Source organism: Pelophylax lessonae, assembly GCF_965119305.1.
Source record: "Pelophylax lessonae genome assembly, chromosome: 3".
Classification (NCBI taxonomy): domain Eukaryota; kingdom Metazoa; phylum Chordata; class Amphibia; order Anura; family Ranidae; genus Pelophylax; species Pelophylax lessonae.
The window spans coordinates 516,528,982-516,549,115 of record NC_138770.1 but is presented as its reverse complement, the minus strand read 5'-3'; the positions used below and the strand labels follow the sequence as shown (position 1 = coordinate 516,549,115).

Sequence of the window (20,134 nt, the reverse complement as noted above, 5' to 3'; positions counted from 1 at the left end):
GTGGGTGCTGGTCCTGATGGTGTCTACCTTTTCTGAGGGAATTCCGTTTGCACAGTTTCATACGAGGTCCCTGTTAAGGGGAAATTCTGATCAAATGGGACAAGATTCCACAATCTCTGAACAATCTGATCTGGCTGAGTCGGGGCATGAAGGAGTCCCTTATAGGGTTGCTATGTTCTTTGGCAATTAAGGTGGGAAAATCCTTCCTTCCTTCCTTCCTTCCTTCCTTCCTTCCTTCCTTCCTTCCTTCCTTCCTCTTGTATTGGACAGTGGCTTCCTCAGCAAGCATTCTGCTCAGGGGTTCTGGACGCTGGAAGAGTCCAGATTCCCGATCAATGTCTTGGAATTCCAAGCGATCAGACTGTGTATGGATCATTGGACGGATCGTCTTCAGGGCTTTTCAGTGCGCATTCAATCGGACAATGCCGTGGCTTATGTCAATCATCAAGGGGGCACAAGGAGTGTCCTGGTGGCTCTGGAGGTAGCCGGCATTCTAAGGTGGGCAGAACAGTTTGTTCCAGCCCTCTCCACCCAACACATTCCCGGGGTGGAAAATTGGCAGACAAAAATTACCTCAGTCGGCAGGTGTTGGACCTGTTGGACCATGGGGTGTCCCTTCATCCCAAGGTGTTTCATTAGCTGTGTATCTGGTGGGGCACCCCTGAGGGTGGATCTGTTGGCGTCTCGGCTCAACAGAAAGGTGCAGAGGTTTGTGGCTCGGGCAAGGGATCCTCTGGCGGACGCCACAGACACGCTGGTGGCCCCGTGGGGATAGTATCGTCTATTTTACGCCTTCCCTCTCAAGTTTCTGCCAAGACTTCTATGCAGGATTGAGGCAAAAGGGATTCCGGCCATCTTAGTGGCTCTGGATTGGCCTCTCCTGGCTTGTGTACGCCGATCTGGTGTGGCTGGTCGCCAACGTTCCTTGGCAGCTTCCTCTCGGGGAGGGTCTGCAGTCCTAAGGACTGATCTTCCATCCTGCATTAGTCGCTGGCTTTGACCGCCTGGCTGTTGAACGCCAGGTGCTGAAGGATAGGGGTTTATCTGAGTCAGGGATTCCTACACTGTTGAAAGCTAGGAAATCTACCTCTAGGAAGATCTACCTTCGCAGGTGGAAGACGTACATTGCGTGGTACGAATCTCTTGAGGTTCACCTTCACTCTTGGTGGCTCAGATCTTACCCTGCCTTCAATGGGGGGGCCTGGAGTACCATCAAGGGCCAGATGGCGGGTTTTGGTGGTTTTCTTCCAACGACCTTTGGACACACACTCCCCTGGTGCGTACCTTTCTTCAGGGTGTCCGAAATTTTGGTTCTTCCAGTGCGGACTCCGTTGACACCTTTTGGATCTTAATTTGGTGCTTTCAGCTCTACAGAAGCCTCCCTTTGAAAATATTTGGGAGATTCCCCTGCTTAAGCTGTCCCAGAAGGTGGCCTTTTTAGTGGCTATCACCCCTACATGCAGGGTGTCGGAACTGGTGACGTTATCCTGTCGTTCACCTTGCCTGGGGATTCACAGGGATAAGGTTTTTCTTCCTCCCTGTCTGTCCTTCTTTCCAAAGGTTGTCTCTGATTTTCCTTTGAATGAAGACATTGTTACCTTCCCTGTGTCCCAGGCCTAAACATCCGAAGGAAATTGCCTTGCATTCCTTGGATTTGGTCAGGGCAACTAGGGTGTACCTGGCAGCTTCGGGGTCTTTCAGGAAGTCAGACTCTGTGCTCAGGGATGGACCTCAAAAAGGGTTGTCCGCTTCCTCTGCGACCATTTTCGGATGAATCGGACAGACGGTTCAGACCTATTCCATCAAGGGGCAGGTTCCTCCTTTTCCTGTCAAGGCGCACTCTACTAGGACGCTTAGTACCCTTTTCCATCATATCAGGCATTAGTGACCCAGGTTTGCAAAGCAGCCACCTGGTTGTCGGTGAACACTTGCTGTGTCCAACAATGAATGAAAGCGAAAATGGGATTTTTGACTTACTATAAAATCCATTTTTCTGATGTTCATTGACGGACTCAGCACCCACCCCTCTGGAGTTATAATTCTCCTGACACTGCTTGTAACAAAACTGAGTGGCTATGGCAGAGAGAGGGAGTATACCCCCCTGGAAATGCACATGGATGTAGCCAGAATTATTTTCTGCCTAGTCTCTTACTCCTGTAGGGGGCAGTATAACCCAATGGTTATGAATATCAGGAGAATTATATATCCGCAGAGGGGTGGATGCTGTCAGAGAAATGGATTTTACGGTAAGTCAAAAATCCAATTTTTTTTTTCCTTCCATTGTAAAATATCAGGAAGCTTGGTTATAACTTTGGTTATTTTACAGATGTCATTCAAGATTTTAGTTTTTAACCCCTTCCCGCTGACTGTACACACATAAATGCAGCCTCATGGATGTGGGTCTTTATCCATGAGGCCACTAATATATTTGCTTATGTTTTTGCTCAGAGCGTGCTGCACAGATTGTTCCTAGCTCTCATTGATAGCCACCCACCCCTTTTATGGAGTTTTGATACTTCTAACACTGCTTGCTACTAAACTGATTACCTATAGCAGAGCGAGGACTATATACCAGCTGGGGACTGTCCATGCGCGTAGCCAATTTTTTTTATTTTTATTCTGCCTAGTCCTACTCCTGCAGGAGGCAATATAACCCTGTAGTCAGGATGATTAGAAAGCTGTGTCCATAGATGAACTCAGAGAAATGTATTTTATGTTGAGTACAAAAATCCTATTTTGCCATGTTTTCAATATCAATGACAAAATTTCACGATTTCTGGCAGTGTATGCAAACTTTATAGCACAACTGTATTTGTTTCTCCTTGCTAGAGGAGAAAAGTGTAAACAAAGTAACTAATTTGATGCATCCTTTTAAACTGCATCTATAGCTCAAGCTTTTTTTTTTTTTACATTTTTATTTTAGGGTAAAATAAGAAAGGGTTAAAACGTCTGCCAGTTTTTTTTTTTTTTTTTTTATGTGAAGTTTCCACTAGAGTGATTCACCCCATGTTATTTTCTCTATGTGCCCTGTTACTTTATTTCCCTATAAGTATGCTTTAAGGTGTTAATAAAGCTGTAGTAAGCTTTTCATTGGCAGATTGCTCCTATGAAGTGTAAATCAGTAGAATGGCGTTGCTTGCTTACATTCCTTCTAAATTTAATTTCAGTATTGCAAGTTACGCCTGTCTTTTTATTGAGCATTCTTTTTTTTTTTTTTTTTTTCTTTGAATGAAAGCTATGCATGGAATGCTGGCCATGATAAGGAATTGTAACCATTACAGCAGTGATCCCTGAGCTGTGGACCATGAGCTTTCGTGTGGATTTCTGTTCCCTCCTTTTATAAATCTTTTTTTCAGCGAGTTCAGTTTGAAAAATTTGCGTTCACTAAACACCACCTGTTAGCATAATATAACAAGAGGCTATACACTGTATACAATTCATTAATCCTATATCATTCCATACATGAAATCATACTCTTTTTAAGAGGTGGCTAAATAAGAATGGAAAAAGAGAGCCTGTCCGTATATCTAGAAGCTAGAAAGTAGATTATTCAGGGAACTTTCAACTTTAATACTTGCAATATCTTTATGTGTAAAAAGAAAAGTCAGACTGTACAGGCCAAACAGAGGGATATTCATGATTCAATAAAATTCATGTTTTTATTATATCAAAAATAAAATAACAGTACAAAATGACAAATTTTTAAAAACAATCCCTTGAGGGAGAAATGTATATGGTGGCTGGTCTGATAAGTACTATAGAATTGGGTCTTCGGTGCCGACGCGTTTCACCACTCGCTTCCTCAGGGCTACAAAGACCATATAGTACTCATCTACACATGACAGGAATATTCCCTAGGCAGGCGCTGGGATTATAATCTAGGACAACCATCTGATGTTTGGTTTTTTATTATCCTTCTGTGTATGTCCAGACAAACATATGGCAAGGTATATGTGAAAAGGTCTTGATACAAGAGGAGCTCCGTCAGAGGCCTGTCCCTTTTTTGGATGAAATTATCACCCCATAAGGTTGAGGGGGGTGGATGGATGATCCCGCTACAAACGTCACCACTATGTCAGTCAGAGTAGATAGGGCTTTATCACTTTCAAATATGGATCGACAAATCCAAACACCTAGTGGAAAAGTCCTGTGGGCTCACTTCATCACACACTGCCACATGGTTGTTCCAAGGCAGTGTGTGACATGAACTCACAGGACTTTTGCATTGGGTGTTTGGATTTGATGATCCATATTTGAAAGTGATATAGCCCTATCTACTCTGACTGACTTAGGGGCACCTTTTTGTAGCGGAGTCATCCATCCACCCCCCTCAACCCTATTGGGGCGATAGTTTCATTCAGAAAGTGACAGACCTCTGTGAGGGAGCTCCTCTTGTATCAATACCTTTTCACATATACCTTGCCATATGTTTGTCTGGACACACGTAGAAGGATAATAGACTAACATCAGATGGTTGTCCTATAATATGGTCCTGGCGCCTGCCCAGGGAATATTCCTTGTATGTGTACTACCAGAGATGAGTACTGTATGGTCTTTGTAGCCCTTAGGAAGCGATCTGGGAAACGCGTCGGCACCGAAGACCCCCCAGTTATATAGTGCTTATCAGACCAGTCACCATATACTTCTCTCCCTCAATGGATTGTTTTTATTCATTTGTCATTTTGCGACTGTTTTATTTTTTATATAATAACATGGATTTTTATTGAATCATGAATATCCCTTTGTTTGACCTGTACAGTCTGACTTTTCATTTTCTTTATACACACATACAATTGTGGATGATGGCCACGTCTAACAAGTATCTTTAGAACTATACAATATCTTTAATACTTACAGACTTGGTTGAGCATCTTAGTTTTTGGGACTAGTGTGCTACGTCAAGTGTTTGAGATTGGTAGCTGAGCCTTGAAACATTGCACAATAAAAACTGAAAGCTATGGTTCCAACCAGAGTGGCATCATGACTCCTTGCTAATTCTCCACAGTGTTTTTTAAAAGTTGTGTCCCAACAGGGTACAACTTTTCATGCTTGGTGAACATGTCCAAAAGTAAATAAATTTTGGACCCGCACCTATGATTTTATTTAAGTAAATAAAATCCCCTTAACAGCCACTACTAGGTCACCCAGTGGAGGGGACTTTGGAACACTGAGGATATTAATAGCATTTATCTTTGTGGCAGGAAGAATCTCTATCTTCAGATCTTGGAAATCACTTGCACTTTTATTTGAATTGATGAAGACCAAACTGTCATGGATTATAGTGAACAAACTCCTTTCGGCTATCCTACATGATAATATTGCTCTGTTTTAGAAAACATGGCATCCCTGGATCAAATATTTATCTTGATGATCGACTTGAGAGAGTACATTCCTACGTGCTCTCTACTCTTCTTTTCTTTTTCTTTCCCTCTTCGTCTCTTGCCTATCTTTAGGCATTCCCTTGATGCTTTCGGTTGATGTCCTGAGGCGCACAGGCAAGACAAAGGTCTGAGACCCCAGCGCTTAGATCCTAGCCAAGTAGGGCACTCCAAGTAACTCGGCCACCTGCAGCAAAAGTGCACCCTGCCTACGACCTATAACTCGTCTAGTGTGCAGGAGGAACTATTTGTCTAATAAAGATGTGATATATAGTTGCCCTTTATACATGACTAATTTTTTGTTTAGTAAATGTTCAATTCCGTCATACGTAACAGCATATGTATTCTGTTCTGTTTTTAAAAAACCTAATAAAGATTATTGAAAAATACCTGAACTGAGAAGTGCATTTTGGTGTAGCCGAACCTATTGTAAACCATGCATTTTGCTGCTACTGTAAAATGATGTAAAATCTGTGAAGCACTCTAAAAGGCTTGGAGGAAGAGCCTGGTCACGTGACCGGTCAGTCGTGTAAGTGGTTTCTCCTCCAATCATCATGGTGTTTCTTCTCTTGTGTTTAGCAGATATAACTCCATTGAACACTCACTGCATGCTCCACACCACTGCCTGCATTTTATAAATTGCACATAAAATGAAGGACATGCTGTGGAGTAAAATTGTGTGGCCAGCAGAAAGTGGTGGTTTCCACTGTCTATTACAAATAAGCTTTTGCGTTTGAGTTCAAATAAAGCCTCAATTATATCCTTTTTTTTTTTTTTTTCTTGCAGTATGTGATAATTGGACAAAAGTAGACATTGGCAATAGTATATTTAAAACAACATATTGATGTTTAGTTTTATTATGCGATATCTTATTTGTATAAATTTGTCTTGTTATTTATATTGCTTTTTTTATAGGCACAGATAGCCTTTCTTCAAGGTGAAAGGAAAGGGCAAGAGAACCTAAAGAAAGATCTAGTTAGAAGAATAAAAATGTTGGAATATGCTTTGAAGCAGGAAAGGTATGTATTCCCATAATTTCCCCTGTAAATTATTTTGTATATCTTTTAAGAAATTATTTGAACTGATTATGCTATGCATGTCCTATCAACATAACCCAAATCATTTAGGCTCTACCTCTGAAGTTCCATTTCTTTTATAATATATAATCAAATTTTTCCCTGCCCAATCTCCTGCAAAGTTTTGCTCCAACTGCACCTGTGCTCTGCCCACGCTTGTGAAATAACAGGTTATACACAGTCACTCACACTCTTCCCTCCTTTTCTTTTCAACTGCCGTTGAGTGGGGAAAGATACCCAGACTAGTGCACACATGACTCCATGTCTTCCCTTGTAGGATGAAAAATGTGGAGGCAAGGATTGAGTCGATTACATTTTTTTTTCTGTCTCTAGGTGGTACATGTATATGTTTCAACTTTGGTAAACTGTCTCTAGGTAGAAAATTGGTAGAAAATCGAAAACTTCGAATTTCGATGCCTGATGGTCTACTCAGGCCTGACAAAAAGCTCCTGTACTTTTTTGAGCAACAGGCTATAGAGCACTCGGATGTGAACAGGCACCATTCTAATCAATAGGTTTTTTTTGGGGGGGGGGGGGGTGTTTGAGCGTTTTGTAGCCTCAAGCTACAAATTCATAGCTGGGAATGCAGCCTACATGCAATCTGTATTGGGGAATAAGACCTCTGAAATTACAAAGGTAGTAGTTGAAGGAATTGATGTAAATTTTTTTTGTGGGGAAAATTGAATCTTTCCTGATTATTACACTGAACAGAGCTATAAACTCAACACTTGTTTTTGCCCCCATTTTTTATTGAGCTGAACTCAAAGATCTAAGACTTTTTCTATGTACACAAAAGGCCTATTTCTCTCAAAAATTGTTCACAATCTGTCTAAATCTGTTAGTGAGCGCTTCTCCTTTGCTGAGATAATCCATCCACCTCACAGGTGCGGCATATTAAGATGCTGATTAGACAGCGTGATTATTGCACAGGTGTGCCTTATGGCCTGAATACACGATTAGAATATCGCCCGATCATTCGACCACCAACTTTTGAAAAAGTATTTGGCGGTCGAAAACGTTGCCAACATACACGGTCCGAATATCGTCCGACCGTTGCCCGCCGACCATCGAGACAGTGTTCGTCGGTCGAAAACGTTGCCAACATTAACGATCCAAAAAAAAACATTACAGACCAATCGATTACATACGTAGTCTTCACGTGTAAGCGGAAGTGATGTAATGTGCGTGTGACCTTAATGCCGTACCCTTCCTCCTAGCACCAACGACTGCCTAGCACTAACGAGCATGGGACCGACCTTAAACCGCATAATTCAATACAGCTGTGTGTGTATATATATATATGCATAATTCAATACAGCTGTGTGTGTGTGTATATATATATATATATATATATATATATATATATATAGCACCAAAGTGCGTTCGTCGGGTAGTGTTCGTGTTCACGAACGGGTGATAGATATTGAATATGGATGAGGCCCAGAATACCAAAATATGCATCACTGCACTTGGTGTTTTAGCCATCCATAAACATCAAAAAAAGAGCACAAGAAAGCGAAGAATTTGGACAAAAAAATGGCTGCAGAACCGGATCAATATCCTCATATTAAATTGATTAGAGAGCTAAAGGAGAACAATCCCGATGACTACAGGAACTACCTCAGGATGTCTGATGCTTGTTTCCAACAATTATTATCTGTGATTGGCCCCCATATCAGAAAACAAGACAGTCATGATTTATCATGCGTTTAATATATATCAGACAGTGTTGAATAATGCTTTATTTTGAAAAAGTATTTTACTATTTAAATAGGGAATACATTAACAATTCATAGATTTGTTAAAAACCTACATGGCAAATGTCTATTTGACATTCCATTATATATTTTTGATGAGGCCTTCTTTCTTTTTTCATTCGTGTTTACGAAACTTCTTGAACTTGTACAATGCTTCCGGGTCGACAAACATTTCCGGGGAAATATTTCCGGGCATGCGTGATGAGGTTATACAGATTTAAACTGAACAACCTCAACACCAACGTATAGAATATCGTTCATTCACAAATAAGATGACAGAATTTTTTGTGTTTTTCAAACTGTATTTTTCGTTCACGATATCGATATCGCTCATTGATGGCTGGGCATTAATGAGTAGAATATCGGCCGATCGCTCGCTGAACGGAAATTTTTGGCCGATTTTCTTATCGTGTATGGCCGATTTTCTTATCGTGTATTCCAGCCATTAGGCTGGCCACAATAAAAGGCCACTCTAAAATGTGCAGTTTTACTGTATTGGGGGGCCAGGCCGGGGTCCGAAAACCAGTCAGTATCTGGTGTGACCACCATTTGCCTCAAGCAGTGCATCCCATCTCTTTTGCATAGAGTTGATCAGGTTGTTGATTGTGGCCAGTGAAATGTTGGTCCACTCCTCTTTAATGGCTGTGCGAAGTTGCTGGATATTGGCAGGACCTGGAACACGCTGTCGTATACGCCGATCCAGAGCATCCCAAACATTCTCAATGAGTGATATGTTTGGTAAGTATACTGGCCTTGCAAGAACTGGGATGTTTTCAGCTTCCAGGAATTTTATACAGATCCTTGCAACATGAGGTGATGGTCATGGATGAATGGCACAATAATGGGCTTCAGGATCTCATCACGGTATCTCTGTGCATTCAAAATGCCATCAATAAAATGCACCTGTGTTCATTGTCTAGAATATATGCCTGCCCATACCATAACCCCACAGCCACCATGGGCCACTCGATCCACATTGTGTTAACCTCAGCAAATCGCTCACCGACACAACGCCATCTGCGGTGTACAGTGAAAACCGGGATTCATCCGTGAACAGAATGCCTCTTTAAAGTGCCAGATGCCATTGAATGTGAGCATTTGCACACTCAAGTCGGTAACGAGGACGAACTGCAGTCAGGTTGAGACCCCGATGAGGATGACAAGCATTCAGATGAGCTTCCCTGAGATGGTTTCTGACAGTTTGTGCAGAAATTCTTTAGTTATGCAAACCGATTGTTGCAGCAGCTGTCCGGGTGGCTGGTCTCAGACCATCTTGAAGGTGAAGATGCTTGATGTGGAGGGTCCTGGGCTGGTGTGATTACACGTGGTCTGCGGTTGTGAGGCCGGTTGGTTGTACTGCCAAATTCTGTGTAACTTCTTTGGAGACAGCTAATGGTAGAGAAATGAACATTCAATTCACGGACAACCGCTCTGGTGGAAAGTCCTTCAGTGAGCATGCCAACTTCCCGACATCTGTTGCATTGTGCTGTGTGATAAAACTGCACATTTTATTGTGGCCAGCCTAAGTAAGGCACACCTGTGCAATATTCATGCTGTCTAATCAGCATCTTGATATGCCACACCTGTGAGGTGGATGGATTATCTTGGCAAAGGAGAAGTGCTCGCTAACACAGATTTAGACAAATTTGTGAACAATATTTGAGAGAAATAGGCCTTTTGTGTACATAGAAAAAGTCTTAGATCTTTGAGTTAAGCTCATGAAAATGTGGGCAAAAAAAAGTGTTGCGTTTTTTATAATTTTGTTCAGTTTTTTTTGCAAAGTAAAAGAAGTTAGGAGTACCTAAAGCTGATCTCTTCTTCTCTTTGCTTTTCAACTAAAGAGCAAAATATCACAAGCTGAAGTATGGAACCGAATTAAATCAGGGAGATATGAAGCCTCCAAATTATGATTCTGGTAAGTTACCCTATTGTTTGTAATGTTCAATTAGTAAAGGCAGGCATATAATTTTGTGTAGCAGTGTTTTTTAAAGGACACTTAAAAAAAAAAAAAAAAAAGCTACTTTTACAAATGTATACTTGTGTGTGTTTAACTAAATTAGTATTCTAGAAATGTTTGAAGGATTACGCATAACTGTATTGGTCATTCTGCTTTAATCAGTAGTTAAAATATGCTGAAGAAAATGAATCAAGCAGGCCACTGACACATTCAGGCACCTGTCTAGTACAGATTAAGCCGACCATAGACAGATCAAAATTTGGTAGGTTCACCAGGAACTGTCCAAATTTCTATCAGTCTATGAGCAGGCTGATTGTATTGAAGTTGATCCATCACAATAGCACCGCAGGAGGGATTCCCAAATCAACAATGACTGTATTGATGGGGAAATTGAGCAGTTTTCTAAACCGCATGCCGCTGGCCAAGTGTGTAGGGACATCATGGCATCTTTCTAGCAAATTTGAATGCATCTGCAAGGAGGGAGTGCTGGGTAGAGGAGTACCAAAGCCCTGCAGGTAATAACAGGTTATTGTGTGAGAGTCTCTCTATTGGGGGGTCACAGATGTAATGGCCAAGTGGATACCCTAAAGTGAGGGGGAGGGCCACTAATTTAAAGGTCTCCCCTTATATCAATGTCCTCACTCCCCTGTTAAATCAGCAAACCCATTTACCTTAGTGTGTTAATGCTGCAGGTTCTGGTGTAAAGGGGAACTGGTCGGACCCTTATGTAAGGGAAAATGTTGTGAACCTTTACATCGGGGCCCACCGAGCTCTTCCCCCCCCTTTACATCGGGGCCCACTGAGCTCTCCCCCCCCCCTTTACATCGGGGCCCATCGAGCTCTCCCCCCGCTTTACATCGGGGCCCATCGAGCTCTCCCCCCGCTTTACATCGGGGCCCATCGAGCTCTCCCCCCGCTTTACATCGGGGCCCACCGAGCTCTCCACCCGCTTTACATCGGGGCCCACCGAGCTCTCCACCCGCTTTACATCGGGGCCCACCGAGCTCTCCACCCGCTTTACATCGGGGCCCACCGAGCTCTCCACCCGCTTTACATCGGGGCCAACCGAGCTCTCCACCCCCTTTACATCGGGGCCAACCGAGCTCTCCACCCCCTTTACATCGGGGCCCACCGAGCTCTCCACCCCCTTTACATCGGGGCCCACCGAGCTCTCCACCCCCTTTACATCGGGGCCCACCGAGCTTTCCACCCCCTTTACATCGGGGCCCACCGAGCTCTCCACCCCCTTTACATCGGGGCCCACCGAGCTCTCCACCCCCTTTACATCGGGGCCCACCGAGCTCTCCACCCCCTTTACATCGGGGCCCACCGAGCTCTCCACCCCCTTTACATCGGGGCCCACCGAGCTCTCCACCCCCTTTACATCGGGGCCCACCGAGCTCTCCACCCCCTTTACATCGGGGCCCACCGAGCTCTCCACCCCCTTTACATCGGGGCCCACCGAGCTCTCCACCCCCTTTACATCGGGGCCCACCGAGCTCTCCACCCCCTTTACATCGGGGCCCACCGAGCTCTCCACCCCCTTTACATCGGGGCCCACCGAGCTCTCCACCCCCTTTACATCGGGGCCCACCGAGCTCTCCACCCCCTTTACATCGGGGCCCACCGAGCTCTCCACCCCCTTTACATCGGGGCCCACCGAGCTCTCCACCCCCTTTACATCGGGGCCCACCGAGCTCTCCACCCCCTTTACATCGGGGCCCACCGAGCTCTCCACCCCCTTTACATCGGGGCCCACCGAGCTCTCCACCCCCTTTACATCGGGGCCCACCGAGCTCTCCACCCCCTTTACATCGGGGCCCACCGAGCTCTCCACCCCCTTGTACTGTAAGGCAAACCCTGTGGACTCTGATGTGTACTGTAAGGCAAACCCGATGTAAGGGAAAGAAGGAGTCCTGCTGCCCCACGATGGGAGTAAAGGGGCTAGGGTCAAGGGGCCCTTCATGGTTTTTTGCATTGGTGCTTTGAAGGTTCTAGTTGGCACCTCTGGTGTACTATTCTACAGATGCGGCAGCCTCTGCAATAAAAACCTGACAGTGTTTCTGTCCCCACTCTATTCATATGTAAACCAAAAAAGTTGCCTTTAGTTCTAGTTTAAGGGCTTATTCACATGAGCGCTTAGCCCCATGTAGTGCGAAAAGCTTTTTTGTGTTTTCTACTAGAGCTGGGTGCAGGCAGGCCATATAAAATGAATAGATACAGATTGGCTGTACTGACTCGCCTGCACAATGGAGTTTGACCGTTATACAGGTATACTCTTGCATTAAAGGATTTGCTTATCCCAGAGTTCAGCTTTAAAGGCTGAGATGGTGGCGTCTTGATCGGATCCCCAGGCATCCCGCTCCGATACAATAAACCCCTAATCCACCGAGGCACTTCACTAGTGTACCCGCAGATCCCTATAGGCCGCACCACCCGCCATTACACCTAATCAAGGGGGACACAGGCCTTCTACGAACAGCTGTGTTATCTCTGCCAGACACAGCCTCTTCATTGATTCAAGTTGTGTAGACTGAATTGATCCTACCACACAGACTGGCTGGTCCTGCAGAGTATTGCATAGTTGATCCAGTGCTGCGCAGGGGCTGAGTAAATCTTGCTGTTACAACTTGTGAGCATACAGATCAACATAAAGATCAGGGTTTGAGTGGTTTGTTTTAATATAGGCATTGCAAATTTTTAGCAGGAAGATCGTCTGCACAGAGGCTTCTGCAAAAAAATTACCTTTTCTATTGTGTACATCCCTTTTTTTTTTTTTTTTTTTACTGAATTAAATTAACATTTGCTCTCTGCCTGAGCTCACAAAGCTCCTGTTTGGATAAGCCTTTCAGACAGTAAGAAAAGGTTTCCTTGTTGCAGCAGAAATAGATGGCGCTTTATCAACATCTAAATCGTATCATGCCTCCACTTTATAACAGACATTATGGTTTGCTAAGAATGCAGGCTGGTTTGAGTGAAGAAAAACATTTTTGCATTTGTCTGAATTCAAATCCTGAAACCCTGCTTTAGGAAAAACAATATTAAGGGCTCTTTCACACGGGCGTTCCGTATGTCCGTTTTTTCATCCTATCCATTTGCGGATGAATAACTGACATAATGTATCTCTATGTAAATATGGATGTCAGTGGATGATCATCCGCTGACATCCGTTTTTCTTCAGTTCAGTTTTTTTGAACGGAGGAGAACCCTATTTTTTCTTCCTTTCAAAAAACGGAACGGACGCAAACACGGATGTCAGTGGTGTCATCCGCTGACATCTGTATTTACATAGACATGCATTATGTCAGTTTTTCATCCGCAAACGGATGGGATGAAAAACGGACATACGGACCGGATGACACAAGTGTCATCCGCGTCCGTTACAAAAAAAAAGGACCTGATCGGGCAAAAAAAAAAGGAACGCCCGTGTGAAAGAGCCCTAAGACTGTAAAACAAACCATCGAATTGTGTTTTGAATTTTTTTTTAACCAGCTCAATACTGGGCACTTTCACCCCCTTCCTGTCCAGGCCAGTTTTCAGATTTCAGCACTGTCACACTTCAAATGGCAATTACTTGGTCATGTAACACTGCACCCAAAGAAAATGTTTATTATTTGAGACAGATAGCTCTTTCTTTTGAAAGTATTTAACCACTTCCTTTCCGCTGAATGTCATATGGTGTCCTGGGCTTTTAGTGGAGATATCTGAATGATGCCTGCAGCTACAGGCATTAAGTTATCTTTTTTTTTTTTTCTGCCGGCGATTCTCTTCACAGTAAAAACAATCAAGCGGCAGTTCAACCGCTTGATTATTTTTACAGGCAGTGGGAGGGGCTTCTACCAGCTCGAGCTGGAGGAATGTGATGGCGACAGAAGTTTACCATAGAGCTGACAGAGGACCAGATGATCCCTGGTCATCTCTGATTCTTGGAGCCCAGGCACAACGTTATGACATCAGGTCCAGCCCCGGTAGTTGTAAACACTGCCGTGTGTTCGGCTGGCAAGCCTTAGGGCTCTTTCACACTAGGAGTCCATCAAACGGTCTCCATTTATCTTAGCGCAGGATCGATCCGCTGAGCAGGAGGATGACAGCTGTTCTGTGTGCTGAGACACAGCTGTCAGGTCCCCATGCATCTCTATGGGGAAATCGGATGGGAACGCACCATTTGTCCATTCTCATCTGATCCGCTGGACGGATGGAAAATAGGGTTTCCATCCGTCCAGATTTGACATGTCTCCGCTGACATCCGATGCCCCATAAACATGCATGGGGTGACCGTTCAGATCCGCCTGTCCGTTTTTTTTTTGGCGGATCTGAACTGTCTGCCTGTGTGAAAGGAGCCTAAAACCTTTATTTTATTTTTTTTGGTCTCAAGCTTCCAAGCCTAGAGGAGAGATGTGGGAGCCTTATAGACCCCACATCTCTCCATAAAGAGGACCCTGTTGTTCCCTATTCCTTTTACAAATGATGTTTACATGTAATAAGAATGTGATTTAAAAAAAAAATAAAGGAAAAGTGAAAAAAAGAAAAATTTAAAATGAAAGCACATCCCTGTCATACCACCATACCAGGAATCAGGCGGGCACTGCTCCAGACTGAACCCCCTCCCCTCCATCAAAATGGGAGGCTGTAGGCCAGAGGGAGCACTGCCACTCGGTCCGAGACCCAGTCTTATGTGACCTCGCAATGCGTTTAACTCGTAGGCCAGCCACCGTCCAGTGGGGCTATCGTGGCCAACCTAGCACGGAGCTGAGGTCTGCTTCTACTCACTGGCCAGACTGAGATGACCACTGGATCTAGATTATGCAGCCTTTTGACCAGTCCAGCAGTTGATTGTTGAAAAATCCAGGAGAAAAAAAATTTTCTATCTAAAAAATTTGCCAGGACCAAAGATCCCAGCAAGGAGCTAGGTCCTTACTAGGCAGAAAAACACTGAGTGCCTATAGCAGAGAATACCCCCTGGGACTGACCATGGGCATAGCCAGATTTCTTTTCTGCCTAGTGTCCTACTCCTGTATGGGGTTGGTTAACCAATGGTTAAGAATACCAGGAGCTGTGTCCGTCAATGAACAAAAAAAAAAATGGCGATGGTTGTAATCTTTTGTCACACTGTATTTGTGCAAGTGTTTCAAACGCAGTTTTTTTGGAAACAAAAAAAAAAAACTAAACTGTAAAGTTATTAGGATTTTTTTTGTATTAGGTAAAAAATGTTACACTGAGAATTGTGAGAATCCTGATCTTCTAAGCAAAAAAAATTATTGTTCTCATTTTATCCAGAATCATCCAGCTCTAGTCTGGGGTCTCTCATTTTCTTCCTCTTGACAATACCTTACAGACTTTCTATGGGATTTAGGTCAGGCAAGTTGCTGGCTAATAAAGCACAGTGATGCCATGATCATTAAACCAGGTATTGCTACTTTTGGCAGTGTGGGCAGGTGCCAGGTCCTGCTGGAATAAGAAATCCGCATCTCCATAAAGCTGGTCAACAGAGGGAAGCACATGAAGTGCTCTAGAATTTCCTGGTAGAGGGCTGCGCTGACTTTGGACTTGATAAAACACAGTGGACCAACATTTTCGATCATCACGGACTGTGGAAACTTCACACTGGACCTCATGCAACTTACATTCTGTGCCTCTCCACTCTTCCTCTAGACTCTGGGACCTTGATTTTCTAATGAAATGCAAAGTTTTCTACAGTCTGCGATGAGTTGGGGAGCCATGTCATCTGGTGGTGTTGGTCCACTGGTGACATTGCAGTGCTGTGGCTGTGATCTTAGATAAGTGCTGCTGGCACTGACATGCAGTGGTATCAGGGTAGCCAGCCATTGTACATGGCCAGCATTACAATGTCACCATAATGACACTGCACTTGCTGTAGTAACAGGATGCGAAAGCAAATGTATGTATGTGTGTGTGTAAAATATATATATATATATATATATATATATATATATATATATATACAGGCATACCCCACTTTTAAGTACACAATGGGACCAGAGCATGTATGTAAAATGTACTTAAAGTGTAGCAATACCTTTTTTTCATTTCTCAATGCATGTAAATACACTAGCTCCATATGAAATCTTGGTCAGCTTGACATGGCATTGCTCCCAAACCATGTGACAAGGACACCAAGCTTGGGGAGCATGTTAAGGGGATCCAGAACTATGACATAGTAGATTACCTAGGCAACCTGGCCAGCCACAAACAGGATATGTTGTAGTTCTTGGGTCCCCTCTCGGTGCTCCCTAAGTTTGGTATCCCTGTCACTTATGGTTTGGGAGCAGTGCCATGTCAAGCTGACCAAGATTTCCTATAGACGTCAATGTTAAAAACCGGGAGTAGTGTCATGCCAAGCTGAACAAGCTGTGTCCTTACTTGCGAGTGTACTTAAAGTGAGTGTACTTAAAGCGGGGTATGCCTGTGTGTGTGTGTATATATATATATATATATATATATATATATATATATATATATATTTATTTATTATGTATTTTAATCTCTATCGTTCATTGACGGAAGCAGTCTCTATTAACAGTAGGGTTATACTGCCCCTACAGGAGTAGGATACTATGCAGAAAGAAAGTCCCAGGAGGTATACTCCCTCTCTCTGCTATAGGATGTCAGTTTTTTTTTTTTTTTTTCAGCCAAGTCGGGAGTAAGGACCTAGTTCTTGCTGGGATCTCTGGTCCTGGCAAAAGTTTTTTTTTTTTATAATAGATTTTGTTATCCGGACTTTTTCCTGTGAGATCTACAATCATAGTTGACGGGCTAGATTATATAGATCCAGTGGTCACCCCAGCCGGTCAGCGAGCTTCTGCAGACCCCAGCTCCGCACTAGGTCAGCCGCGACATAGTCCCACCGGACGGGGACTGGCCCTGCGAGTTAAACGTCTCACCAGGTCGCTTACGACTGGGTCTAGGCCCGCGTTGCAGCATTCCTATTGGCCGACAGCCCCCCACTCCAGTGGAGAATGGTTATTTTAGGAGATGGCGTCCGGTGGTTACAGGAATGGTAAGTAATTGTCCCCCCTCCCCCTGTTGGGTTTTGGGGTGGACGCGGGCCTCTCCTTAGTACGGTCGGACGCCTGGGTTCCCCTCTGTTCTGTCACACACACCCCCCCCCCCCCCACCTTACCTGTGGGACTGGGCGTCATGCCGACTGGGGGGAGAGCACCGCCGGCGACCGGACGATCGATCGCTCGGGGGGGACTCCCCCGTCACTACCAGGGCCCTCCATCCTGTCAATCCCACCCAGGAAGCTGGGGAGTTCCCCAGGGGCCTCCAGCAGTTTTGCAGGCTGCGCAGGGCAGCCATTTTCTTGTAGCCCATGTGCTAATAAGATCGGCGGCCATGTTTCGGTAGCCCGGCGGCCATTTTGCAGTGGATCTCATTGAAAATCGATGGTCATGTTTTTGGAGTCCCTAGAGGCGTGTTTTTTTTTTTTTGGTGGTGAAGCCCCTCCTTATACCTTAGGGCTGACACTCGGTTTCCTTCTACACTTAGATCGCTGCAGACACGTGCTGTACAGACATCCTGGGCCTGCCTTGTGCATCTCTGGTGTGCGTGGTGAGTCTGGGGGGGGGGGTCTCTCTCTGCTGGGGGTCTTCAGTGCTTTGTGCCTGAGCTCTTGGGGGCGCTATAGCATGGTGGGACGTTCCTACACAGTGTTTTTTTTTTCACATTTTTCTGCGGGTTCCTTTGGTGCGACCTGGACCCTGTGGAACACATTTCCCCGCCTGATCCCCTCTCGGAGGCCGCAGGGCCCTCCGGATCCCAGCCATCCATAGATGCACTGTCGGCGGTCTTGGAATCTTTTGTGTCCCGGTTGGAGGTTGCCTTTAAGAGCCGAAGTTCCAAAAAATGACGCACGCCTACCCCTGCCTCAACCGATGTGTCAGATTCTGAATCTGATTCAGCCACAGCAGATGTGGGTCTCCCTGCCGGGTCTTACTACCCCGCGCCCTGTCTCCTCGGATAGTGAGGATGACTCCTCTCCCTCCGCGCAAGAAAAGGTTGCATTTGGCACACACAAACCATCCAGAGTGGCAAAGGTTTTTCCCTTTCCTGCGTATTTTGACAACATGGTCTAAAAAAAGTGGGACTGCCCAAAGCGCCCCCCTGGGGTGCCTAAGCGAATTGCTAGACGCTACCCCTTTGAGGAGTCCCTTATTAAAAAGTGAACTGTGGACCCTCCGATCTCCAGACTTAATAAAGCTACCATGATTCCAGTGGAGGATTCCCCATCCTTTAAGGATCCAGCGGATAGAAAGGCGGAGTCTGTGGCCTGCAACATGTACTCCCTGGCGGGGTCTGCACTGAGACCGGTGTTTACTTTTGCCCTTGTGTCCCAAACCTTGACTGAATGGGCTAAGTTACTACGCCGTGACCTGGAGGGGGAACAACTCTCCCCTGCCTTTGCGGAGCTGGTGGATCAGTTGGTTCAGGGGCTGCAATTTCTTTGCGATGCGTCGCTGGGTGCGGCTTCACTATTGGCCCGACTGTCCGTTTCGGCAGTGGTCATCCGGCGTATATTTTGGTTAAAATGCTTGTCTGCCGATCAGACCTCAAAGAAGGCCTTGTCTGAACGCATTGTTCCAGCTCTCTCCGCCGTTCACATGGCTGTTGAAAGCCAGGTGCTGAAGGACAGGGGATTGTTTGCTGCAGTGATTCCCACTCTGCTTAAGGCAAGGAAAGTGACTTCTAAAGATCTATCATCATACGTGGTAGCCGTATATTGCGTGGTGTGAGTCTCTTGGGGTTCCCCCTCGCTCTTTCTCGTTGCCTCGGATCTTGTCCTTTCTTCAACAGGAAGTTGATCAAAAATTGGCCTTGAGTACTATCAAGGGTCAGGTCTTGGCCTTCGCAATTTTCTTTCAAAGGCCTTTAGCCACCCTTTCCCTGGTGCGACACTTGGCACTTCCGGTGCAAACTTCGTTGCCGAGTAATTTGGTGCTGTCGGTTCTCCAGAAACCTCGCTTTGAAAATATTCGGGAGATTCCTCTGCTTGACTTATCCCAGAAGGTGGCCTTCTTGGTGGCTATTACTTCTGCGCGCAGGGTGTCGGAACTGGCGGCGTTGTGCAGTCGTTCTCCCTATCTGGTGGTTCACAGGGATAAAGTGGTGCTTTGTCCGGATCGTCCTTCCTTCCAAAGGTGGTTTCCAGTTTCCTCTTAAATGAGGACATTGTGCTACCCTCGTGTCCTAAGCCTAAACATCCTAGGGAATTTGCACTACATACTTTGGATGTGGTTTGGGCAATCAGGGTGTACTCGGCGACTACTGATTCTTTTCAGAAGTCGGATTCACTCTTTGTACTCACGGATGGACCAAAGAAAGGGCTGGCTGCCTCTGCTGCGACTATTTACAAATGGATTAGACAGACAGTTGTGCAGGCTTATTCACTTAAGGGCCATGTTCCACCTTTGCCGGTTAAGGTGCATTTTACTCGGGCACTTGGTGCTTCCTGGGCTTTTCACCATCAGGCATCTGTGGTTAAGGTTTGCAAGGCGGCTACCTAGTCTGTTTATACCACCACAAAGTTTTATAAGGTGGATGTGCTGGCATCTGCAGATGCCTCCTTTGGCCGCAAAGTTTTGCCGTTTAAGGGGGTTTTTAGTCTCCCTTGAGGGTGCTTAATGTTTTTTTCAGGTGGGTCTCAGCTGGTTGTTCTGATGAGTTCTATGTTTGGTTGGCTATGGTTCAGCCTTGAGGAATTATTTTCTGCTGCCCCCCCTCATGTTTTATGGCACTGCTTTGGGAAATCCCTACTGTTAAGAACAGAGACTGCGTCTGTCATTGAACGATAGAGAAAATAGAATTTTTGTCTTACCATAAAATCCTTTTCTCTGAAGTTCATTGACGGACGCAGTAACCGCCCCTTTTTTTTGAGTTGGGTTGGCTGGCCCCGCGATTTGAACGCCTCGCCAGGACGCACACGACAGGGTCTAGGCTGATGTTGCA

General features: G+C 45.1%; 1 protein-coding gene across 2 annotated transcripts in view; it reads left to right on the top strand.

Annotated features, from left to right (window-relative positions):
* Positions 1 to 20,134, top strand: part of STRN (striatin) — a 239,659-nt gene that overhangs the window by 64,519 nt on the left and 155,006 nt on the right. For both annotated transcript variants that reach the window (XM_082252290.1, XM_082252289.1), the window contains exons 2-3: positions 6,294 to 6,397; positions 10,053 to 10,126. In XM_082252290.1, coding sequence (XP_082108416.1) covers positions 6,294 to 6,397; positions 10,053 to 10,126 — 178 coding nt within the window. The remainder of the gene's footprint in view (positions 1 to 6,293; positions 6,398 to 10,052; positions 10,127 to 20,134) is intronic.